We start from the raw sequence: 26,197 nt of genomic DNA on the forward strand, positions 1-26,197 counted from the left end.
TAAGGAATAGGTGAATTTAGTTTTAATTTTTGTGGGACTTTCTACTGCCCTGGATCTGTAATTCATGCATCTGGATGCAGTGCTGGGCCTATTCTGTAAATGTTAGAGACTTCTGTCGAAAAGCTGATATGCAATAGTTTACTTCTTTTAAGGCTACTTTACAGCAGGCATTAGGAACCTTTACACTTGGGTAGGGTGATCCACAGCAATCTGTGCTTAGTGCTCACTGTGAGTGATAGCTGGGCTTGTGAGGCTCAAGGCTGATCTATATTTTAAGTGGATGTTTTAACTTATCTCCATAGTTATTTAATGGGCCCTGCATAATCCTTGTTCCAGTGGAAAAATTCCTCTTTCTTATCTAGTATTGTCTGCAGGCAATGACACCTTCAGAAATTAATGTCTTCAGAACCAAATGTAGCCAATAAAGCTGACAGGAATATTCAAGTTGTGCTTGTATTCTGCTTCAAAGCTTGTATTCTGCTCCTCTCCTTGGGTCAAGTTGGGATTGGATGTTCAAGATCACAGTGACCTGTAGCTGGGCCAGCTTGTGCTTAAACACTTCTCACTTTTTTGTGCTTTATCAAAATAAGGGGAAACTTTTTAAAGTATTTCTGACTTGTTCTTACAGTTACATATATTGCTCCATAGTAATCAGCCTGTATTAGTTTGTTGGTTTGTTTTGTTTTTTTCACCCCCAGATTGTGGGATATTTTGGGTTTTCTTTTTGCAAACAGGTAATGAAACATTTTCCTTCTGGTAAAAATACTTCTGGGGAGGGGTGTGTTTCCCTCTTTTTTTTTTCTTTTTTGGCTGTTTACAGAGAATAATCTGCATACACTTCTGTTTTCTTTGTCTCATTCTCATGGTTGCATGCCCATGACTAATTATACTCCTCCACTCCTTTCTTGGTGTTTTGTATCCTTCTTGTACTTACAGATAGCTATCAAATCCCTAGCAGTCTGTCTAGTGCTTGTGATTTGACAGAGATTTTTATCCTTCCTTGTTCTTAAATTGCTTCGTTCATTCCTTCTCTCCAGATGGTTTGAGAGTCTTGTTACCGAGAGCACCAGACTGATGCTCTGGGTCTGCTCACTCCTGGGTCCCAGATGTGGTACCTTTGCTCATGTGGCAGTGTCTTTAGCTCTTGGCCTTTTTATTGTATTGCAAGATCATAGAAAGTTCCTCCCTAAATCTATTCTAGTGTTGCCATTGTCACCATCTTCATATATCTCCCCACTGAACCTCTCTAATACGTTCCCTGCATGTGGGAGTTCGGAGTGAAATGAGACTCATTTTGTCTTTTTTGGCCATATTGCTGTACTCCCCAAGTCTCTTTATATTATATTTCTCGCAGAAAAGCACAAAGAAATCTATGCTAAAGGAATACTAATGTAGTGAAGTGAAACATTGAAAAGTCATTATCTTGTGTGTAACTGCTTCCGCAACTTTTAATGTGTGCAATATGATGGTCTTGAGTTATATGGTGTGCCATGGTTTTCCTGTTCCTCCTTCTGAGCACAGATGAGGCATTATGTACAGAGTGAAGCAGCTGAGCTGTAGCCAGTTATTGTTCTCACTTTTAACAGAATAAAGAGCTGCCTTATTGCTCTGCGTGATGCACGATCGCCGTCGCTGATGTGACACCCCAGAATTGATCAGGTGGTGTTGCGTTGATTGCGTCCCTCTGGAGGACTGGCTGCCTTTCAGATACTTGTGTAAAATAAAGAGGGTAGGACTCCAGAAGGAAAATTTGATTGTGTTGCACATGTAGTAGCACTGGGAGAAGCTGATGTAATTTCAGCCCTGTCTTTACCATCATCTGGGTGTGCCCAGTTAGTGTTTAAAGACCTGCATCCTTGGGCTCACCTTGAGAAAGCTCAGGAAGTTTCCGCCTTGAAAAACAAACACAATTGTTTCAGGTTCCTTTTTGAAAAGACACTGCTACATCTCCAGGTCAGATAAGGACATTGCTTATGGACTGGGCTCACCTTCCCACCCTGTAAGTTTCTCTGGAGTCTCTTAACAATGTTTCACAACAAAGGCAGTGTCAGTACTCAAACTCACAACGAAACCTGGCAGTTCCGTGGATGAACAGGGGTTCCTGGAGGGAACTTTTTTGTGCTGACTTCTTAGATTCTTTGGGCTGCAAAGTAGCTTAACCTAAAAAGCGATTTTAGTGCAGTGTTTTTGTCCCTGGTTTTGAATGGGCAGGCTTGCTTTGGGGATGCTGTTCTTCACTGTGCCAGTCTTGGCTGATGACCCACTTGTTTCAGTTCAGTTTATCTTACAGGAAGGTTCATAGAGGACAGAAGCTATTCAGTGCTGGTTTGAAATTCCTCTTGACTCTTTAAAGTTGACTGCTTTTTCTAATCTCATTGCAGTCTCCTGTGAGACGTACTCATTGCCAGAATTTCTTAGTACCATATGAGCTGTTGGTATTCTTGGCTCTGTTTTAAATGAGTCTAGCTTTTACTGCCTGTCTGAAAGAATCAAACCATGTAGGTTTCAAAAAATGTCCTCAAGACCGCCTCTTTTCCATCCACCTGCCCTGCAGCAAAAAACTGATATATTTAAATGAAGATTGCTAGTTTTTTGTTGTGCTTTCCTGCTTTCTAGTTTTCTGCCAAACTAGCTCTCGGTAGCTCTAACACTGAGTTTGGAGCAGAGGCAGGAGTTTAGCTTGCTAAACTCAAAGCTGTTTTTACAAAGCCATCTGGAGTGCTTAGCCTCAGCTAATTTTGGGTTATGTAGTCTAGAGTTTATAATGCCAGGACCAGATGCAGAAGAAGAAATGAGAATGTACGTGTGTTTTTGAAAAACCTTCTTGTACAGTGTCTGGGCTCCCAAACACAGTATTAGTTGTGAGATGTTGGCCAAAGCAGTGAGATTAAAGGAGGCTTTCAAATGAAGGGACTGAGATCATCTGGTGCACAGGAGATCAGTCCAGAAACAAGAGAGAGCAGCCTGAAGAAGCATGAGTCTGCTGGGGACAAGACACATTAAGAATTGTAGGAGCATTATTTGGTCAGTTGCTGTTGTACTTGATTTTGCCAAAGCAATACTGACTTTGTATTTGTTTAGCTTGTAGCCAAAAATCTACCAATATGATCTGGTTTTTAGCTGCTTTCCATCCTAGACTGCCTTCTGCCCCAGGAAAGGAAGGCTTTAGCAATGGTGCAGGATTGCTGATAACACTGTCAGGGTAACACTGGCCCTTCTAAGGGTTAACTGAACTTCAGCTGACACCCTTGCTTTGAGTATTGGGTTGTCTCCTTGGAAAAGCTGAACCACTGGGAGAAGCTTTTTAATGTTTTCACTTTCAAAAGAGAAAGACAGGTACTGAGATTTATAAAATTTTAAAACATTCCAATTTAAAGCTCTTTAATTATTGAATGCAGACAACTTTTCCATAAGCAGAGCAACCATGGAAAGAGGAAGTGGCAAATTTTGATCCTGTTAAAGGCCAAAGGTGGTCTATTAACTTTGGAGGGACAGACAGGAGTCTGGCATAAGAAAAATCTGGCGTTGCTACCAGATGGTAAATTATTTAGAGCACTAAACAGTTGAAAAAGATCAAGTTTATGAAGCATCTGGTAGGATATCTGACCAATCACCAGTTCTGCATAGTGCATGCTGTATGTATCTCATGGGATGGAGAGGAAAGTGAAAAATCTGTTGAAACTGGAGAGAAGCTTGATCACATTTACTGAAAGAAGAGAGAAATCAAGAGACAGACCTATTCTTTAACTGAGGTTTTTGTGTTCCTGAGAGTTACTTCTGAAGGAGGGCTGTGGAGGTGCTATTGACAAGACTCTGAGCAATCTGTGCTCAAGATACACCATTAGATGAGACACTTTGTTGCTAATGGAAGTGAATGAAAGAGGAAAAGCTCTCTGAAAGCTACTCACCCCCACTGTGGTCTGACAAATACCTAAGATGTTTCAGCACCACCTGTAAAACTCATTCTCTGTCCTGATCTTACAGAGCTTGACACACATGATTAGTTTTGACACAGTAATTTCAACCCTTGGTGTCTCCCACCCCCTCCCCAGGAAGAGTAGCCTCTTAGGATTCTGGCTACTGTTGAGCCAGATGTAATGCTGCTTAAAGTGCTTCAGTGGGCTCCCTTTTTCAGGCAGCACAAATTACCCCTGTACATGCAGAATTTAGAACCATAATCATCACTCTTGATCCAGGCATTTCTTCCCATTCCTGTGTAGGCTGTTTTTGGGGAGCTGGCTAACGCTGGGCCACTGCTCTATTCTATCATTGGAATAGATCTTATGCAGCTATAAAGATACAACTACCTGTATCTGTCTTGGCTATGTAAGACATGTAAATGGTGCTTGTAGTAATCCTTTGGTGAGAATTGAGTAGGATGGGGAAGTTGGAGGGCAGCAAAGGTAACTGAGTGTGTGGCTGGTACAAAGAGCCTCTTCTGCAGTATTCAAAATTTTGCTGCTGAGCTTAGTTAGATTTATGCCTTCTCATTGAGACAATAAAAGCAGGATGAGATGATCAGTATTCTCTCTGCATCTAGGTTAGAGCTAGGTTATTTTGTAAAGCATTTTCAGATGTCTTGGCTGGAGAAGATGTTGCATAAATAAAGATTTCTCTGTGTTGTGCGATATTATAACATGGGAAAAGATTTACTGTGCAAATACAGTAACAGAATGGAGAAGAATCATGATCTCCTGTTTGTTAGTACTATGCACTGTAAATATTTGCCAGGGTAGATTCTCTTGAGATTTCTCATGGATTTCCCTAGGCACGATCATTGCTGGCATTCTTTGAGCGCTGTGCTTTTGTCAGAAGTAGACGTGTTTGTAACTTGTGATACTTCCATCAAAAGCTCAGCGGTTTCCAAAAAACACTACGCTTCCAAACCTAGCAAAATTCAGAAATATCTTTGTTAGAGCAGTCCTGAAGGTGTGTTTGAAATGTCTGACAACATGAGTAAGAGTGGCATGTTGGGCCACAAGCAGTGTGAGTGTGCACAGTTGCAGCTACTTTGCTTCAAGGATACTCATGGGGTCCACTCAGGCTGGCATCTGCCAGCATGAGATTTTTTTCACTAATAATGCTGTGTTGGTAAGTTTGGTAACTTCTGCAGCTTAGTGGAGAATCACATCTACTTTTAAATAACTCTTGGGCTTTCATTGAGATGCCTGGCACTGAAAAGTATGAGCCCCTGTCACTGCTGAGTGTGGTTGCTGAGGGCTGGTGCTTGCCAGCTCCTTTAAAGTCTGTTTTAATAGGTAGATCTTAGACGTTGAGATGGAAGTACAATGAGTATATTCACATTAAAACATAAGGCAGATACACAGAAATTGTGTTCTTTTTAAATACTTGCCTTTTTTTTTGGTTGGTTTTCAAAAAATTTTCTGTATTTCAATATTCAAGCAGATGCCCAAGTTAAGGCAATTTGCAAGATGATTTGCTTTGTTTTGGAGAGGGAATATCCAATCATGAATCCTTTTAGGTACTCATTGCCTCTATTTTGGGGAGTTTGAAGCTGAGGTGTTTGCTTTGGGTAAAGCTTCTCTTTATAGACACTTTGCTCAATAACATTCTGCTGTGACTCTCACCCTGTGAGCTGACAGCTGATCCAATTCAGCTTCTGTTTCTTCTGCTGGAACCCGCTGAGACTTGCCTGGTGCACACCAGCCCAGCTGGATGGTCCAAGCTGTGCTTCCCATGCAATTTGATCGCAAACCCTCCCTACACATGCAGTCAACCACGTCTGTCTAGGGCATGTGGAAGGAGACTTAAAGAGCTTAAGACTGTTTTTTGAATGTAATGTGCAGCTTCAGAACTATTTGTTGTGAGCAACAGCAACTAAAGGATGCATTAATGGGCCATAAACCAGATTGTACATGAAGGTAAACTTGGAGACAGGTGCATTTATGCCTGCTGACCCTTGAAATCAGCTTATTGAATTCAGAGGCGTGTGTGGTGCTCTACTGCTCATGCAGGGAAGATAGGTAAATTTCTTTTTAAAAGTGTCTGTAATGATGACTTTGCAATGCAGTTTGGTATATTGGCAGTTAATCTGTGTGTCATAATAATTTTCCTTTTCTTCTTTTTTTGGTTTGCAGGAGTAAGTCTGTGTCTGTAACACTGGATGTACTGACCACTTGCCTCAGACTGAAGAGGACTTGCTCTATTTTGGAATATGGTGCCTAACTTCTGCATCCCAGTACTCACTGTGCCAGCAGCCATCCTCTGCTGCTTGATGCTGCCTTTAGCAGGAGCGGACAGTAAGTAACATTTGGTTTTGGAAAGCTTGAATGCCTTGCAAAATTTGTTTCCAAAAATATTAAACCTTCTTTGTTTGTACTGGAAGCTGAGGGTTAAGAGACAACTTCCCCCCCAGTCTTCTATTTCCCAGTGTGCGCATTGCAGATAAACAGGGTGTGTGTGAAGGGGCACAAGTAGAACTAAAAAGACTGACAAAATTTATTCAAGTGCAGAAAGAATTTCTGCAGAAGCTGTGAGATCAAAACCTGACAGTTTGATTTCTAACACGCACAGATGAGTAAAGAAAATTGGGGGCGGAGGAAGAAAGAAGTATTGGGGTCACAGTAATCCCTGTTACTTTTTCCTTGTTCTTTTGCCAGCTCTCGTAATTTGTGTAGCACTGAGACATCTCTCCTGAGTCAGCAGGCAGTTGCTGTTGGAGAAAGCTGTTGGGGAAGAGGGTGCAAGTTCTTACCTTCTGGTATAGCTCTCCTACACCTATATTTTGGCAGAATTGGAGTACAGTGTTTCCTTGTGGTCATACTTTTAGCTGTTGTGTCCTTGCTGTTGTCCTGGTAGTCCCATAGAGTTGTTGTGTCTGGCTTTAATTAGCCCCATCCAGCCAAGGGGAAATATGTGCACAAAACGCTATTGTGGACAGATGAGGACAAAAAAGGGGCTAATGATAGCCTACTAAAAACACCTTATAGTAGGAATGTTTTATGGAATGGGTTATGCAGAGAGCAGGAAACCTCAATGCTTTTTCTGCATAATCTTGAGGTGTGTATTTGTTAAGCAATCCCCAAGTATTTCTGCAGACCCCCTCCCCCTTTTTTTGTTTTAACCTGTACCCAGATTTTCAATGTCCAAGTGTCTTCACATTCATCACAGACTCTGGTAGTTGTGATCACTTTTTGCCTCTGAAAGTACCCAGGGCCCCTGGGATTCTTGAGCTGGAGATGAGGTGACCATGATGCCCCTCCTGAGGTGCCAGCAGTCATCTCTTTCTCACTGCAGCTTTAGTCACCAGGCTTATAATTAGATGTAATTTTGTGAAAGTTGAAGATCATCTTGATTCGTGTTGGTAGGAGCCTGGCTGAATATAGGCAACGGACTAGGAGTTCCTAAATGTCCTTGACTGAGAGAAAGACCTAAATTTAAGGATTCTGGAGAGAAAAGTGAAGAAGGGATGTGAAGAAACATACAAATTCAGTTATTTTGTTTTCATCAGGGATGACTTGTACAGGCAGCAGATTAATATGGGGGATCTGTATGAGTCTGAGCTGCCCAGTTAAACTGGGGGCAGCAGCTGTCTCCTTCCTCAGCTTACTTTGCTGTCTGCTGGTGCTGTTGGAAGGTGCTTATTCAGATCACTTTGACTGCACATTGTAGCCCATTTTGGAATCTGGCATAGAGAAGTACTTGTTTAGTGTTCTGAGGTGTATAAAAATTCCATGAAATTTATAATTTTCATACTGGCTCCTGCAAAGGAGAGAAGCATCACTCACATCACAGATGTGCAGAAGCTGGTGGAGCTTGAGATGTCCCAGGACAGCTCTTGGCCTGAGGATAACGTGTGGTAGACGTGGTTTGCTAATTTTGTGGAATAATTCCACATGCTTAAATTTGACAAAATTGGCTCTGTTTCTGTGTGGTGTCTCAGATGTGGAACATTTCTGTGTTGAGCAGCAAGTTTATCTGTATGTATGTCTTTTTCTCTGGTGCAGACTTGCTCTGAATTGCTTTTTCCTAATCTGGAAGGCAGCTCTGGAGGGCACTGACCTTTTAACTACCACAGCCACCATGGATTAATCAAGGGTTTCCTAGGATGGAAAGTGGTTTTTAGCAACTTCATGCATTTTAGCAACTTAAAGTTTTTCTATCATCTTACCCACTGAATCTTGCCACTGAACCTCAGAGGATGGGAGCTGTGTGAAAGGACCTGTCTGCTCTGTGACTCTGCAGGGCTAAAATGTCAGCCCCAAACCCTGCATTTTATGGGGCCTGCCCATCAGTGATGCCAACAAGTGATGCAGTAGTGAATCTGGCATTGGAGAGTCCTGATTCAGGAGAGTAATGAAGGGCAAGGGGAAGATATGACAGTATATGGACACTGGAGCTTCCAGAAGAAGCTACAGAGGGATGCTGTGCACACTCCTGTTTTTTAGTCCCCATTGCATCCTGTTGGCTTCAGCAAAAGAGCATTTATTTATTACACTGGTATGGCTGTTCCTAAGAAATCACTGTGATTCTTCCTTTTCCCCATTGCAGTGCTGCTTGGAGTCAGTGGAGGGATGGACAGGCTCTATAGCTGCAAAGCACTCTTGTATTTCCCTTATTAAAAGCAACAGGATAGTGAGAGCAGGGTTATCTCTGGATTTTCTGGAGTCAGTCCCCAGATTGGTTTTTATAGGAGCAGGAAAAGGATGGCTGGAGATGGGCTGTGCTGCATCCCTGGCAGCAGCAGGGCTCATGGCCGGCTGCTCACGGAGCACCCACGCCTGGGTCTTCCCTACCTTCCCCACCTGCTGTTGTTGTAACACATCTCAGTGTTGCTGCTGGAGCTTCCTGACAATGAAGGCAGCTGGCAGAAAGGGGATGTTAACGCCTGAGATAAAGCAGATTTAGTGTGTATTGCCTGGCAGAATTAGCCCTGTGCTGTCCCGGTGCCTCCCCTGGAATCGAGGTCACAGGAGCTGTGAAGAATGTCAGTGATGAGGAGTTGAAGTGGCATCCAGAGGTTAAACTGAGTGGCAGAGTGTCAGAAAAAGAGGGGCTCTCTGGGTGCCTCCCTGGCAGCAGGAGGGGAGTGGTGCTTTCCTGGCTGCTCCGGTGGGGTGCTGGAGGAGAAGGTGAGTGGGAAGGGGCACATGCGCACCAACGGTGGATACAGAAGTGCTAATTTGGCAGACAGCTATTTCAAATCCTCCCCAGCTTTTACAGACTGCAATAAGAAATTATTAAATTTTCTCTGTGATCTGACTGTGTTTCTGTCAGGGTGACCCTAATTCCATTAGAGCAGCTCAGAGCTGATTCAGGATGGCTGTTTTACCCATTCTCTCTCAGCTTGCTTGTGTGGTTTTTTTTATACACTCTGTGCTTCCCTGTCTGTCATCTTTTGATTGTGCATGGGAAAAATGGCTTTGCAGATTTCAGTTAATGTTCAGTGCAATTGTCAACTGAAAGGTGCTTTTTTTTAGCTTTTGAAAATGTGTCATTTATTCTAATAAAAAACCAAAAAATCCCCTCTCAAAACAAAATGCAGAGAAAATGGGGAAAAATCAATACTCTCATGAGAAATCATCAGCAATGTCTTTTGTTGTTCTTTTGGTTTTTTAAAAATTAGGTTTTGTTTTTGAAGTCCTGGGAACAGGTTCCATTAGCCAAAGGAAGAGACTAGGTGACCGATCCAGGGCCTTTCCTAACTGCAGTATATTTTGGTTTGTCTTGCACAGAATTTCAAAGGGCTTAAGGAATAAAACCACTTCAAAAGTGACCTTGTAGAAGGAAAGAACTAAGGCAGAATTAGGCCAACTACCTGTGAATTGATACCTGGTAAACAAACAATTTGCACCTTTTGATTTCTAGAGGTAGAGCAAACTTGGCTTTTATTTGAGGGGGTAGATGAAACATGCCTCAGTGAGCTGGTGTGGTCAAGGCAGAGCTTGGGCTCTCACCACCCCTGGCCAGAAGGGACCTGAGTCTGAAGTATCTCAAGGCTGCCCTGCCCCTGAAATGAAGAGTTTATTTATATCCAAAAGATGTGCATCTTGTACATGTGCTTTTTTTTGGTGTGTGTGTGGTTTGTTTTTTTGGTGGGTTTTTGTGTTGTTGTTTGGTTTTTTGGGTTTTTTTTTGGTGGGTTTTTTGTTTGTTTGTTTGTTTTTGTGGGTTTTTTGGGGGGTGTTTTTTGTTTTGGTTTTGTTTGTTTTTGAGGGTTTTTTTTTTTCAATCAGTGTTTCTTGGATGCTAATTGGATTGAGGAGACACATCATAAAAAAGAAAATAAAAAGATAGTGTGCTGATGCTTGTGAAGGTTGGGAAATGAAAGAGTACTAAGATGGATTTTCTAGATATGGTGATGTCTCAGAGTCTAAGAATAGTAAGATGGTCTTACTAGCTTCAGGTGAGCTCTGTTTTGCCAGGGATTTTGCACTATGCCTCAAGTGCTGTCTGGAGGTTTTGTGTGGAAGAGCACTGGAGGGAACATTTGTTAAGGCACTAGTTTGTCCTTGTCCCCTAACTCTGCTGTCTGCCCTTACTGTTTTGTGCTCCCAAGACCAGCTTGGCTCGTTTTGACTCCCTGATCCAACTCTGCTGCTTTTGCTTCATAACCTGAATGATGCCTCAACAACAGCTCAACCCCAAATACAGCTGCTGCAGGCCATGCTGTGAGATAGACTTGCTGTTGTGCAAGCCTGGAAAATGGCTGCTTTGCAGAGCTGGGCAGCAGGATCCCATTCCAAAAGCTGGACACGAGGCTTCTCCATTGCTGCCTTGCATCAGTTTCTGTTTCCAGGTTTCCTGTTTGCATGCCTGTCCCCAAACACTGCATCTAGTGATTATGTGTAATTGATGCGATTGGATCCAGGTATTGCAGCACAGGTAAATACGAATTTTCTGCAATTCTAGCTTGACATATTCCATCAGCAGAAAGAACATGGAAAAAAATGTTTAGGAAAACCCCTGTACCTGAGGCATTGAGGTGGTGTCATTAAAGGATGGGTTGAAATATTAACCACAGTTATTGTGCAGTGTTTACTTTTGGTGTCCTTACTCATCAAATATATATATTTGGGTAGGAATGGGTTCTACACTTGTGTGTAAAATACCTAAATGCTGCCTGCTTGTAGCTAAATGTTGCAGACATCAAGGTAGAAGGAATGCTGTGAGGACAAACATCATGTACAGAGTAGACAAAGGATCTTTTTCTGCATTTATAGCCCTTTTAGCTCCAGCACTTGCAGAGAGTGTGAATTTGTTTGGGTTGCTACCCACAACAAATCACAGCATGATGATTTGTCTTTTTTATGTATTGTTAAAGCCACCAGCATTCATCAGTCAATGTCAGCTGACAGGTCAAAGGTCTGCTTAGCCCCAAATCCCTCATCCCATAGTGGTCAGTACGAAGACTTATGGAGGGTGTAAAAGCAGAATAAATATATAGTGATCTCTTCCTGTTGTCTTCTTGGAGCCCTCGGTGAGTGGTGGCTCCTGAGCCCAGAGAGGTGCTGTAGCAGCTGCAGCCAAGCTTACTCTGGGTCTTGCTCTCAGGCAGCTCTGAGCGTGTGCTCAGTCTGCAGGGACACCCGAGGGGCAGTGGTTTGCATGGAGACCTGGCTGTGGGCTCTGACTGTTGCCTCTACTCCATGGCTCCCTGTTTAAGCCCCTCACTGCTGCTGTGCAGGGCTGAGCATCCCCACTTGCCATTTGCACCATTTGGACTCGGCTGCACAGCCAGAGGTCCTCTCCTGCCTTCACAAGGCACTTCCTGTGATTAAATATCTGTGTAAATGATCCAGCACAGTGACAAATGTTGAGGGCATGATATATTTAATACTTGTTCTTTGAGAGAGTGTGTGCTTATTGGCTTGGTGGTACAGAAAACCAATAGAACTACCTGCTTACAATTTTATCTTCAGTGTAGATTCATAGATTTTAAGGCCAGAAATCAGATCAGAGTAGTCTTTTACTCTGACCTGTGTAGCACAGGCTGTATAATTTCAGTGGTAATTTCTGTGTCTGCTTTTACAGCTGTGGATGAGCTAGCACGTAGTTTTTGGGAGGCTGTCAAATCATTATTTGAAAACTAAATGATAGAGAATTTACCCATCTCCTATATGATCTGTAAAAATGGCAAGTAATCGTTACTTCTCCAAATGTGTATTTATTTCAAACTACCTTTATGCATTTTTAGGGTTTAGACACTGGATATTAGAACATCTGTCAGTGAGACTGGAGACTCCTGCTGTTTAATGCAATCTCCTGGAGTAACAGCTTGAAGTGGAAGAGTTAGAGAACCTGAAAGTTTGTCCTTCTTGTTGTAGAAGAATGGACACATCTTGGTTTTTTTTTCTGACCAAATAAAATTTTTATTGTTCTTCACTAATCCTCCAGACTTTTCAATATGTTTTTTAAAGTCAAGGGACCAGGACCAAGACAAGTGGCTGCATTTTCCAACAGTACAATGGCACTTTATCGTTTTTACTCACAGCATTCAGCTGGGAATGTGGTCCTCCATTGTGACCTCTGAATTCCTTTCTGGACCTCTGATTCCCAGGATGCAGACTTCTATTTCATTAGTGGGATTTGGCTTTTTGCTCATGAATATCTGCCCCTAGGTAGATGAAAATGTGTTTTGCTAGATCCCAGCTCATTTAGTCATCTGAGTAATTCTTTAAAGGTAATTTTCCCTTTCTGTTTGTAGCTATCAACCTTTGTAAAGCTTACCCTTTACTTTCCAAATCTAATTGCTAGTTAGTTGCATTCATTCACAGATGTTAATCTGTTGTGGCTATTTGCAGAGGCTGCTATGTGTATTTTGAGGAGATATTTAAAATAGCCTGTAGTAGTGATGGTAACATCCTTTGCAGATGGAAAGGGGTGCCAGAAAACCGATAAAATAATACGGTTTGTCGTGATGCTCCTGGCTATTACTACTACTGATGTCAGAAAGGGAAAAAGTATAAGATCTGCTGGAGCTTTCAGTGTTTTAGCTGAGTAGTTGTAAAAAGCAATGATGTGGTAATAGGAATGCTTTTTTTGTTTCTTTGATTATCTCTTCATTATACTGGTGCTTCAGAATGATACTGTAATATAAGATGATCAAGCTCATTTTTGTGAACAACCAAGAGTATGAAATTTGTTTGCTCAAAATGTTAGTCGTATCTTTTTTGATGTTGAACGTGGTTTAAAAAGGAGTGGGAAAAAAAGCATCTGTTCATGGGTGCTTTTTCTCTGGTAAGTTGTCTATCTTTATGTATCAGGAGCTGAAAAGCAGTGGTGTACTCTTAATTGAATGCTCTGTTTAGTCCCTTGTGAGAATCAGTGCTTTGTCTGTGCCAGAGACAAATCTCATTTATTTTGTTGGTGTGAAAACACTGTAGGGTGCTTACTGAAACTTCTAACTCATAGAAATGTCTTTTGCCTTGCACACTTTACTGACATATGATCACTGAATTAAATCAAAGCACTTTTTATAGTGGATGATGGCTTTACATTTGTGTATGAATTGTAGCCTGCAATGCTAGAGCTTTGAATGTGTGTTAGTGTTGTCTTTCTCTCTTGCATCATAACATTAAGACTTCACAATAAGGGGCATTGATGTAGTATTAAAAAGAAATAATTACAGAATATATTTCATTTAGTGTAGTACAGGCTGGAATGACTTTGCAGTCCTGCTGTGCTTTTCAGATGGCCCTTCATTGTTTATATTACTCATTGTTGCCCTGCCCCCCCCAGTAATTAATAATAGAATTTCCATAAAATCTTTTCCAAAAAATCTGTATTTAGTAAGATTGGATTGAGATGTATAGGTAGTACCTGGTCAAATCTTAAAATAAATGGAAATGCCACAATTTTCCAGCAGACATTCATTGCACCAAGGGTGACTCTTCTGAGTTGGTACTTTGAATATTTGAATAAAGTCATCATGTCAGGAAGAGATTTGGAGCTGGTTTGTTTTTGCTACATGAGGTTATTCTACTTGAGCTGATAGTGGATTCTCTGGAAGTAACTGGGGTCTCATGGAAAGGACTATCATCAGTCCACTGTTGGTGCTGGTAAATACTGCAGATTTAAAAGGAATCACTCAGAATTCTTGCTTGCTTTTGCTGCTTTTCTTGCAAATTGTTTTAAATGTTTTTACAAACTCTACATGTGCCAACTTTGTTGGCTCACCTCAAAGATGAGTGATGTAAGCCCTTGGCAGTTAATTGTCATACAGGGAGAAGACAGTAACTGTTGAGCCTCTGCTCTTTGTTTTAAGAACACCTATGTGTTTTCTTCGTGGTTATTTTTAGCCAAATCCACTTCAGCTGTTGTATTACTTCTGTTAAAGGTTGTTTTGAAAAGGGCTTTTAAAGAGACCAGGAAATACTCACCAACTTTACACATGTAGGGATTTTGCCCCTGAAAAACTCCACTTTTAGTAATCATTTTGAGCCTTAGCATTAGCACAGCTGTCCCTGACAGGTGGGGCTGTTCCTTTTCACCCACTTGTCAAAAGTTGGGGACTTGTGTGAGTGGGAGACAGAGTGTGTTGCAGAGCTCTCACTGTGGTGCTGTTCCTAAGACAGGGCATTGACTTGGTTTTCGAACTTGAAACTGAAATTCTGTCTTTTGAGGTAAATGTGAGAGTCACCATGCACTGATTTCAGAAAGGGTTTCAATCCCTGCGTTTGGGGAAAAAAGACATTTTGGAAGTGAGGCAGCTATAGTGTATTGTACTTAGAGAGTGTTTAATTTACAAGAGGGAGGATTCATTGAAAGAACAGAAAGATGAGTAGTGAGATTCTTCTTACATGCTGAAAATGGTTGAAATACTGGTCCGATGATGATGACTATGTATTTTAATCCTATTTAGGATCAAACAGAAGCTTTCAGTTTTTCCAGGACACAGGAAAACCCTTAGAGAAGCAAACTTCTCTCATAAGCAAATACTTTCATATTCCTTTTTAAAGGACTGGGATGCCTGGTCCTGACACAGTGTTCTCAGTCTTGGCATGCTGAGTACAGAGTTTAGTATGGCTCTCAGGAGAATGATGAGGGTAGTCCAAGACCTAGAAAGGCTCCCTTTACTCTTGTTTGATGTAACAGGTAATGGTCCTGGTCGTTGACTTGTCATTTATACTTGCTGTATATAACTTCTAATATCGCTTTTTATGCTCCATTACCCACAGTTTATCAGGGGTTAACATGAAGTTTCTTAGTTATAACCTGTTCTTTTCAGCTTTTTATGAGTTTGTTTCATGGCTGAAATGTGCCCTGCTTGGTCTTCAGGCAAAGTTCAAGTTGAGGGACTGTATTTTATAAGGTTGACATTTGTTTTTGGTTCTTTCTGCAAAAATTGTCTTCGAATGGCTCTTAAAAACAAAGAGAGTGGAAAAATACTTTTGTACCCTTAAAGCTGACTGTGGTGATATTTATAGATCTCTAGTCTAAAATGTCTTTGAAAACATTTGACCACCAAAGCGCATCTGTAGTAGTGTCCAGAGAGAACGGAACCTGATTTGTGGAAGGAGTGACCCATAGAAAAACAGGCTGCTGAATAATATAAAGGGAATTTCACGCTGGATCACTCTGTAAAGGAGGCTGTGTGAGCTCGTGTGTAACTAAATTGCCTGTGTATTCATTTTGTGTGTGTAGCCAGAGCTGCTGTGATCTCAGCTTTCCCAAGAGCCAGAGGTGCCCAGGAGAGGCGTCCTGCAGGTCCTCCAGCACCCAGCCTGGAACATGGGCAGAGAGAATTAATTCACACAGACACCATGAAGTTCCTCTTCTAGTGCATTTGTCTGTTTCTTGAGGCAGCTGTGGAAATAGGGAGTGTTTTTTGTTGAAGTTGCTCTGTGGTTGTACTGCAGGCCACAGGGGCTTGGCCTTGCCTTTCTTGGCAATGCCTGTCCAACCTTTATTCTGTCTTAGTAAATGCATGGAACATTTAACATATTTAACTGCCAAAGTTTTGTTGTTTGGTTTTTTTTCCCCTCAAATGCTAAAATACATCACAGTCTGTAGAGTTGTGTGCCCTATTTTAAGAGCAGAGTATGATTTGGGGTTTTTTTACACATTAGGACAAAATCCCTGTGTTCTTCACTCAGCATCTATGCAGTGCTCAACATCTTTTCTATTAGACACTCACCCTTCTGTTGCAGATAAAGGGTTTTTTTGGAGGCCAGTAGCTCAAAAATTCTGGTATTGTCTGTAATCTGTAGTGCTTTGTGTGAGAAGAGCTTCCTGTGTAATTTTGTGGAATTTAAGAAATACCACTTAACATGAAAAGAGTTACATGCAGTATACCACGTGGTGTTTTCCAAGTTTATGTTAAATTGCAGAATTATTTTGTGTTACAATAATTGCTGGATGGTGTCAAACTCTAAGTCCATTTATACCAAAATTATCCCAGCAGAGGCCTCCAATGATGGCCAACAAATGCTAGATGTGTTAAGGAGGTACAATAAAGACCATCTCATATTCTTGCCTTTTCTCCCCACCCACATTACTTCCCATTTCCTATGTAAAATTAGAAGCTGTTCTCAGAAACTGGACTTGTATTACTCCTTCTGTAGAGCTTTATTAATTGCAACAACTCTAAATATTGTTTTACCCACATGAGCAAAAGAATAATATCCAGTGTACGTTTGTCAAGGTCAGATCCATCTAATTTCCTTTAATGACAGGCTAACAGGCTTTGTGAATGGAGAAGCAGTAGATGTCATTTATCTTTAGTAAAGCTTTCAGTGCTCCCTCATGAGACTTTTTCCTGTGAAACATCTGCTCATAGGGTGGGTATTTGGCAGTTTGGTTGCATTCAGCATTTGCAGTAATGATCTCTCTGATAGAATAGAGAACATGCTTATTAAATTTGCAGGCAACAACAAGCTGGAAGAGAGGCAAGCATGTTGGAGGACACTATTAGAATTCAAAATGATCTTTACAAATTGGCGAAACTGTCTGAGAGGATGCATGTCAATAAGGAAAAATGTGGATAGATGTTTGAAAATAGGAGTAATCAGCTACATAAATACAGAATGAGAGACAACTGCCTAGACAGCTGGTATACAGAAAAGGTCTTGCAGTGCTAATGGATCATAAGCCATACAGGAGTTGAGAAAGCAGTGCTTTTGTGAGGGGGACAGACATCACGGTGACAGGCAAAAATGAGGGCTACCATGCTGAGGACACATTTGATAGTCTTTCTGCTCTGCTCACATGGGTAAGGCTTCCAGTGAAGCATCTCATTTTGAGCATCCCACTGCCAGAATAGAAAGATTAACTGGGGGGAAGGCAGTCCTTCCCATCCACTGCTAGGAGAAGAAATACTGTGCTCGAATTACAGCTGGGAAGTTCAGGTCAGGCACTAAGCAACAGTCACAGACATGCAGGATTGTTGGAATTGAATTTCCAAAGGTATTTCTGGAATTCCGTATGCAAACAGAAAGTGTTCCCTCAGATATGTTCTGAATAGGTAGTGTGATTTTTTAAAATCAATGTTTCTTTGTCTTCATTTATGAACCAGGAAAGGTGCAGTCTTGTAGCCTGTCTCCTCAAGGTCACCTAATAACTCTTATATCTTTATCCTGTCCTTTTTTATCCTCCTCCCAAGTGACAATCACTGTCTTTCCTCTGACTATGTAGCTTTGTGTGAAAATGTTCTCCAGGCCCTTAGTCCTCTTCAGTGCCCTTCTCTGACTTTGTAGCTCTGCTTTAGATGTACTGGTGGGCAAAAGCAGGGGAGAATATGAGACTTGCAAACATCCATTGGTTTTCTCATGAACCCTCGTAGATTTGCTATTGTTTTGCCCACATCTGTGCATGACTAAATGACAGCTGCCTGTTCCAGTGTGTGGTTCATCTTCTGAAGCCATACAGTTAACTCTGCTCTGTGAATTGTAGCAGGTAGTTCTGTGTTTGTTTGTTTTTCTCTCAGTACATGTTATTTATTTATCTGTAGGTAGCTCTCTGCCTGGAGACTTTTCCATGCTGTACAGCTGTTCAGAGGCTGATGTCTGAGCTTTGGTGGTTGCAGGGGCTTTGCTTGCCAAGGCAGGGCTCTGGTGGGTACCTGGTGGTTGCTGCTGTGGTGTACAAGAGCCCTTCTCTCTGACAGCACCAAACATCCGTGCTGTTCTGCACTGACTGTCAGATATTCTAAGAAAGGCAGTGTGGTTGTGCCAGCCCATATAACCCAGAGCAGCAGAGCAGCTTGGAGGGTCTGCATGTGGACCACTCTAGGCAAACAATGCTGCTTCACTGTCCAGAGCAGCACTGACCAGCAGCTCTTTGGGGCAGGGGGAGGGTGGGGATTGAAACAGCTTCTGGCAGCACAAAATACTTTGAGAAGCAATTGCAAAGGATGCTTGTAGGTCTTGCAAGACCTTCTGATTAAAATATGTTTAAATGTTTGTTTATGTGTATGAAAGGGAAAATGTATTAAAAAGTGTATTTGTATAGAATGCTTTTAATGTTAATGGTAGTGGAAGGGAAGATGGGTAAGGTTTTTTACCTTCTCCTTCCAGTAGTCATTCTTGCTATGAATAGCTATACATCAACTCATGAATTCCTGTCTGAGTGAGGTCCCAGGGCTGTATGAGATGGGAGTATCTCATGCTTCTTGTTAAAAGATTACGGTTAATTTATTGCATGTTTGTTGTGGATAAGAAAAAGCTATTTACCCACCTAGGCTTTTCCTTTCCTGGGTTTCATAAAAGAGCCATGTGCTTCTTGCTGAAGAAGTACAGATCAGAAGAGATTTGTCTTTTTAATGAATTGATTTAAATCAAAATGCAGGCCATTACATGAGTTCCTGAATTCTGGAAACTCTAGCATTATGTTGGATGTTTCTTTGCCATCAGACTTTGACTTCAAACTGCAATTATTTTTCACAAGATGAAGAATGAAGTCTGTTGCCTGTTATGAATAATAGAGTATGGTAATATCACAGCTATATATGCAAACTCTGCAGACTGGCAGCACAGCTGCTAAACGTTACGTTTTTAAAATATGTGCAATCTGTTGTCAACAGAATTAAAACCAGGAACATTACATGGTTTGTTTTGTAGGGAAATTTAGTGATGAATAGTTCTATATTTTGACCTTTAAAGTTTTTTCTTAATCTCTGCACCTTATAGTGAACTGGGGAGATTCTCAAATTAAGACATGAAATTCTGATGGCTACCCTGACATTTCCTAGGCCTGGCTGGATACCTGGTCTTGATTAATTTTCTAATGTACCTGCACTGCCAACTTGGAGAGGCTCATCCTCTGCACAGCTGCACTTGAAGTGATTGCACTGTAAACCTCATCCAATTAAAAGGTGAATCCTGTTCTGGTAGTGGAAAGTTGTTTTACTGCTCCTCTCCCCTGATATGGATGCGAGTGAAAGTGTTGAAGGGAAGTGTTATCGCTGTTGCTTTTGTAGCTTGTTATCTTCCATCTTCATATACAAAAAAGTGAGAAATGCAGCCTGCCCAGCTATCTGAGAGCGAGGGTGACTTGGCAAGATAAACCTTCACTGGCTCTAATGGGCCTGACTACAGACCATCATGCAGCCCTTCACTACCATCTGGTAGTGTCCTGGCTTGAACCACAAGCAGCAAGAGAAATAAGGTGGAAATAGAGCAAAGAATAGCAGTCCATCATTTTGGTGCTGAGAAGAGAATAATGCACACTCAGGACATGTTCTGCCCTCCTCCTCCTGACTGTGGAGTGGGAGAGGTAAGAGGGAGGAGCCTAGGAATGTGAGAAAGAAGTAAATGTGAAGAATATAGAACATTTAGGTTTACTGTCCCTCATCAAAAGAGTCTTTGAAGTCCTGCTGCTTGGGAAAAGATGCAGACAGGCACTCCCAAAATGCCAGTTCCAGGGTGAGAGAGCCTGGCACTGCTGAGCAGCTCCTTGAGTGTTTCTGTGCACCATTCCTCTCACCTGCAGAAAGAAATGCCAACATTAGCAGATCTCTGATTGTGTCTGTGCTGGCAGAGGGTCCCAGAACTGATTTATAGCTCTTGTTCAGCTTTCAGCGAGCAGCAAATGCATTGCTTAATTATTCATGGCAGATGTATTATTGCAGGAAATTAAGACATCGAGGAAACAAGTAAAAACTATTACTGAATAGAGCTATAAACAAGGTAAGGTGAAAGGGAATGCAGTAGAAAAGCTCTCAGATGCTAAAATTCCCTCCTTCTCAGGAACGTTTCTCCCCTTTCCAAAAATAATTGTTTAAATTCCCAGATATGCAAGCAATCGTTCATAGTACATAATTAAATATTCTATTAGCTAACAAGTTGGGTTTAATTTGCTACATTTGTCATCTAAATTATCACATTTGTGAATGTGTGGAACCTTCTGTGGCTTCTTACAGTATATCTACTTCTGTAATGACACAATTCTCTTTACGTCTTTGACTTCCCTGAAAAGATTTGACATTTTACTTGTGCAGGAAAATTTAGGTCAACCTTTGGCTTTCTGTATCAAAGAAAGAGGTTTTGGGTTTGTGTTTTGTGTCCTGGAGGTATTGCTGTGTAATGGTGTGCAGTGCTGCTGCAGGCAGTGTGACCCGAGGCCCATCTGCTGGCACTGGATTTCCATTTGAACCCCCTCTGCAGGCAGGCACACGTACATATCTTTCAGAAGCTGATGTAGCATTATTGAAAGATTTATTTATGTGTGTTGATGGCCTGTGCTATGAAGCTGTTCTCTGACACACTCACACAGAGGCCAGAGCTGTTGGCTTTGAGGAGCACCAGCACTTTCTTGCTCATCAGGTGGCATAGGAGGCGTTTGATCACTCTCTATATGCATAGAAGGAGTTTCTCATTATTGCTGCTTCATGTTCCCATTAGCTTTAAACTTTGCACATTTCATGACAATTTTTCAAATATGTAGTCAGTAACTGACCAAACTTCGCTGAGAAGGAGGTGGTTTAAAGACAACCCTTTCAACTTCTCTTTCAAGAATAGAATCATTACCTTTATAATAAAAGTTATGGGGAGCATCTCTTAAGTTTTTGTGTAACCTCAGGCTTCTGAGAGTTTCCATTTCATTACTGTTCATAAGCTCATCATTTTGGTACATATGTAGTAATTTTGAAGCCCTTTACTTTTTAATTTCAATTATGTAGTTTGAAATGATATTAGAAGTCTTGTTATGGAGAATTCAGAGCAATTTTAAGACAAGCAAATGAAATTTAGTGATAAAATAGCCTTGTGTGGTTCCTTCCTGTGATAGGAGGTATTTTAGTTCATTTGTAAACTTTGGCTATTTGGTGATTGCAGATACTGGTGATGGAAGGAAAATACTCTGTAACTTGCCCTATAGGGTTAATTTTCCTGACTCTTGAAAGCATGGTCTATGTGCAGCACATATGTGTATATAACACTTCATACAAATTGGGCAAAAAAGAGATCTTGCAGGAATGCCAGTAAGCCATCGGCAGCGAGGAACGTGCTCCCAGTTGTGTTTTGCTGTTCTGCACACGTGCGTCTCAGGATCGCCTAAACAGAGCTTTGCTTCCAGACCTAATCAATTGGTTCTCGAGCCGTTTAGCTTTTTAATTACTCTTGTCAAAGTGAAAATTATGTGAAAGGACTTGACTGTGCAATTAGCTGCTGAACATTTTCTGCAGCAATAGTGGGAAAACAATACCAAGTCCCAGAATAGCAGTAGATACAACCATAGGAACAAATCTGCTTCAGCAGAGAAAGAGATATTCTAGTAACTAATCTGAATGAGAGATAATTTATTTTTTAAATATGCATATATTCACAGATGTGAGCAGAAAAGGCTGTTTGTGTGAGAAAAGCCTGGCCCCAGCAGAATGCCAGGTTAGTTATCACTTGCTGATTTCCCTCTGATTTGAGGGCCCTGCTATTCATAGGCAGAGGCTGCAGCTCTGTCTTCAGTCAGGTTGAGCAGGTTGGAAGAAGTGCCAGCTCTTTCACCTCCAGACTGCTGGGGGTTAAATTTTAGAAAAAAGGATTCACCTTTCCTCTGCTGCAGCCATGGGAGAATGCACAGTGTGTTTCTTCTGTGGACAGCAAGAGCCTATTTAGTGTTCATTCAGTGATCTATAGATCATCTGCTCAGACAAATTATATGTCTCCACAGCTTCACACTAAACTAATCTGGGCATTCAAAAAATAAATAAATGAGGCAGTGTCTATAAAGAGCTTCCATCTAGGGAAGTGGAGCAGTTGGAGCCTGATTAATGAATTCCACTTGAACACCCTGGCTGTGTGTTCACCGCTCCCCTCTGCTGAGCTCTGCCATCCAGGACAGCCCTTGCTGGAACACACCGTGCATTGCTGGCAGCTCTGCTGGGACCACGAGCCATCATGGTGAGGATGGGACTTTGACCACCTTGGTTGGTTCATGGCCCCAGTGCAGAAGCCAGAGCTTGCCCAGGATATCCTTACAACTGCTGGTCATCTCAGGAGCTGCATGATGCTCTCCTGGTACTTCCATGTCCAGGACCAAAGTGCAGAGGCAGATTTTGGGGAAGTATCATTTGGGGAAGGATCCATTCAATGCTGGTGGCCCTCAGAAGTGTATCTCATTGGCCTTCACCAAGCTAAAGCAGTATTTTCACAAGTGAGATTGAAAACACAGGTTAGATTTACTGGCTGTTAAATTGCTGAGCTGATGGAACAGAGCTGAGTCACTGCATGCTGACTGACTGAGCCCACACTCCTTCCTTGAGAACAGCACAGTGAGGGCAGCTGAACAAATCCCGGTACTCGTCCTCCTGTGTTTGGAAATGCTTAATAGATTTGGAGGCTCAGAATTTTAATGCAGTTCTTTTCTGTATTGACAGTCACTTGAATGCTTTACTAAGCATACATAGGAGAATTTAGGTTCTTTGTATCAGTGGGCTTGAGCTTTCCCATCTTCATTAGGCTGTGTACCAGAAGGTCAGTGTGCACGCACACCTACATGCCCAAAATAATTTATTCTGCTGCCTTTTAGCACCTGCTGCACGTGGAATTGTTACTAGAAAAGGAAATTGTATCTTTTGAATAGTGAATAACAAGATTTCGCTCAAGACACAATGTTTTTTACAAGGACTCAAGTTCCAGGACTATACATGAATGAGGTTTTTTGTTTTGTTTGTCCAGGAGGTGATGAGGGCAAAACCAGCAGTAGCAAGACATCCATTCTTTGTGAAGGTTTGAAAGCAGGTGAAAGGGCTCAGAAAGTAGAGGGATGCTTTTATTAGGTCTGAAATAGTCAGCACACCAACATCTGGTTTTGGATTATAGCTAGAGGCAGCAAGATATGAGTATAGAAAGTTATTTTTAATTATGTGGAATACATTGTCTGGGTCTGTGTGCAAGCTGGCTGCAGTGAAATCAAGGAAGCCAACACATTTTAAGCTTAATTGTATTTTTTGAACAATCTGAGAACAATAAGTATGTAATAGCAGCTCCCTTTTGTGTGTAATACCTATTTAATTCAGTGCTTGAGACAGAAGGGCTTTGGCAGGGAATGGTCTGTGTGCAGGGAAGGACACAGGTACTCTCAATTGCCAGTTTTTCTTCCTGGAGAAGCTGGAAGGAGTATGCTGGGATTCTGGGAGGGAAAAGTCTCATAGTTAAAGCAATTTTTGATGTCTCTCAAAAGAGGTTTGAATTTCAGAAGGCATAGATCTGCCTGTAATTGTCAAAGAGCAGTAATTTTTTTTTAAACAGTAGTGAAATGTAGCCTAAATGAAGATGATATTGCTATTCCTCTACACCAGGAGAGCATTTAGTAGCAGGACAAAACTACCATCAGTTTTTGGATTACAAGGAGTTCCAGATTGTCTCCAGTATTTGCCCACTGTGTGAATGTCAGCTGAGGTGGGTATTGCAAATCCCTTGCAAGAACAGTGAGGAGCTGCATTCTGTCCTGAGACTTGATTAAAATTATGGAGAATTTGAGACTGGGCTGTGAGTATCAAGTTTTAAAGCTGCAGAAAGGGTGAGTAGGAGGGAAAAACTGCATTTGCTTGGGGTAACTTGAATACCTTTTCTCAACATGTTTGCAGATGGATCACCTTACAGGTATGTGAGAAAGATTTGCATTTTAGAGTCCTGAGAAGTGCTTGAGAGATGCTTATATCCTGTCTTCACTCCCCTCCTCCCCCTTTGCTTCTTGTCATTTAACATTTTTGAAGTTCTTTGGGTAGTTACATTTTTGTCTCTGTAATAATTATCAAATTATAAATTATTTTTATAAGCAAACCCTCTTGACTGTGGATAAGCAATCTTCATAAATTATTTGGTGGGATACTTAATTTGAAGTTTCTTCATTGCTTTTGACAAGATGTTTCTGCTGCTGTCACAGTTGATGACTCATTGCTCAAGTGAAGTGCTTAGCACTTCAGAAAAGTTGTAACACAAGCAGTCCTACTCAAAGTCTCTCTATTTATAAAAAGAAAGAAAAAGAAAGAAAAAGAGAGCTGTGGTGGACTGTGCTGAAATGTTGTATGAGCCTGGTCTGCAGGAGTGGCTTCAAAACATGGAGAGGGTGGCAGGAGCTGTTCACTGATACTGAGTCAGAGAAGAAACTGAAGTAACACATTTTCTTAAATCCCTTATTTTCTCCTAAGCACATTTATGAGCAGTCAGGGGAGTTTGTGAGTCTGCTAACTTTTGTATGTATGTGGGAACAGGGTGCTCCCTGCAATCTCATATGATTTAGGGCATTCTGCTTGACCAGCTGGACTCATAGCACTGGATTGCATGTTCTTGCTTCAGCCATGAGGGCTCTGGGTAGGTGATTAGAAGGAAGTGGAAAATGGAAGAGGCTTTAGACTGGTTAAAGGAAAAAGTGCAAGGTGGGGTATTGAAGTACTGGCACCATTTAGTTCTGGCTGATGCTGTGCTCAGTCTGTGTGACTCTGTTGCAGCAAAAAGGGACCCCTATTAAAATTTCACAGACACAAAGCTCAGACCTTTTGGGGGCTGGAGGAGGAGGTAGCTGGATGTTGAAATTCCTGCTGTTTTGCCATTACTGATGTTTTTCTTGTGAGAAGCTTCAGTGAGGAAGTCTGACAGATGGCAACAAAGGGAAAGGTACAAACAAGGCACTCCTGCAATATAAACGTTGGGCTTTAACTGTTTCACTGAAGTGTTTAAAACATGTGTAAGAATTTGGGCAGAACTACACAGGCATGTTACAGCAGTGAGGTGAAATTTCAGAAAAAATAGCAGTGACAGTTGTTTTTTCCCCAGCCAAGCTGAATTCCAAAGATGCCACTGAGAGCAGCTGCACGCACTGAATATTGATGGGCAGCTGGTGCAGGTCCTGCACCCCCACCAACTTCCTTCATGTTTCAGGAAAACTCTCCTGATCTTATTTCAGCCATGACATTATAGGAGTGCATTTGCAGCTGTATAAGTTCAGTGAAAAGAAACAAAATGAAGAATGAGCCAGAAGAGTATAAGGGAGCAGGAATCTGGCTGGTTTGGGGGCTCTGTACTGGCAACCAGTTGGGATTAGGACAAATTCACTTGTTTCAAATGATTATTCCAGGTTTTGGTAGGGTTTTAGCTGTTTGACTACTCTTGTCCTCGTGGAGGGTAGAAGAGACTGGGATATTGAAGGGTTTGTTATTGAAACTGGATAAGGTAAATATAAGTGGAAGAAATTTTATATAAATTGAGGAGTTCATAATGTGAGCTGTTTATAGGTTTCTGTCTTTTAAATTGAAAGTATTGTAGCTGTTGTGTGTTTGGAAGCACTTAAGATTTGAGTGGACCATAAAAATGCGTGCAGATGTTCTTCCTTCTCGGCTCTGAGCATTCAGGATATTCAAACCACTGCAGTGGCTTTCTTCAGAAACTGTTTTATGGGGATCTCCGCAGTATTTTGAAACCAGAACAAGATTTTCATGCCAGTGTTTAAACTTCACTAGAGAAACCATTTTAAAAAACACTCCAGTGTGTGTTTCTGTATGTATAAATTGCACCATTTACACTATAAAGAGAAGCCTTTTTAGTCAAAAGCAAAAGGTGGTGAAGTGGAAAGGTGAGCTGCTGTCCCTCCACATCACTGCCTGATCCTGAGTGCTGGGTTTCTTAACCCCAGCCTTGTGCTGCTGCTGTGGAAGGTGTGACTTCAAGCTGGGCTTATGCTGGTTTTGACTGGGGGCTGTTTGTTTGGAAGTCAATGAGGTTCTATTGAACACAAACTCAATTTAGACCCTCCTAGGACCTTTATTGCCTGTTGCACATTTGCCTGAAATGCTAAAAGAAAA

At 41.6% G+C, this 26,197-nt stretch overlaps 1 protein-coding gene across 19 annotated transcripts in view; it reads left to right on the top strand.

Annotated features, from left to right (window-relative positions):
- Positions 1–26,197, top strand: part of PTPRF (protein tyrosine phosphatase receptor type F) — a 374,973-nt gene that overhangs the window by 123,908 nt on the left and 224,868 nt on the right. For all 19 annotated transcript variants that reach the window (XM_077182405.1, XM_077182404.1, XM_077182409.1 and 16 more), the window contains exon 3: positions 6,099–6,260. In XM_077182405.1, the coding sequence (XP_077038520.1) occupies positions 6,176–6,260 (85 nt within the window). In that variant the 5' untranslated portion in view covers positions 6,099–6,175. The remainder of the gene's footprint in view (positions 1–6,098; positions 6,261–26,197) is intronic.

The sequence above is a fragment of the Agelaius phoeniceus genome, chromosome 8, assembly GCF_051311805.1.
Source record: "Agelaius phoeniceus isolate bAgePho1 chromosome 8, bAgePho1.hap1, whole genome shotgun sequence".
Classification (NCBI taxonomy): domain Eukaryota; kingdom Metazoa; phylum Chordata; class Aves; order Passeriformes; family Icteridae; genus Agelaius; species Agelaius phoeniceus.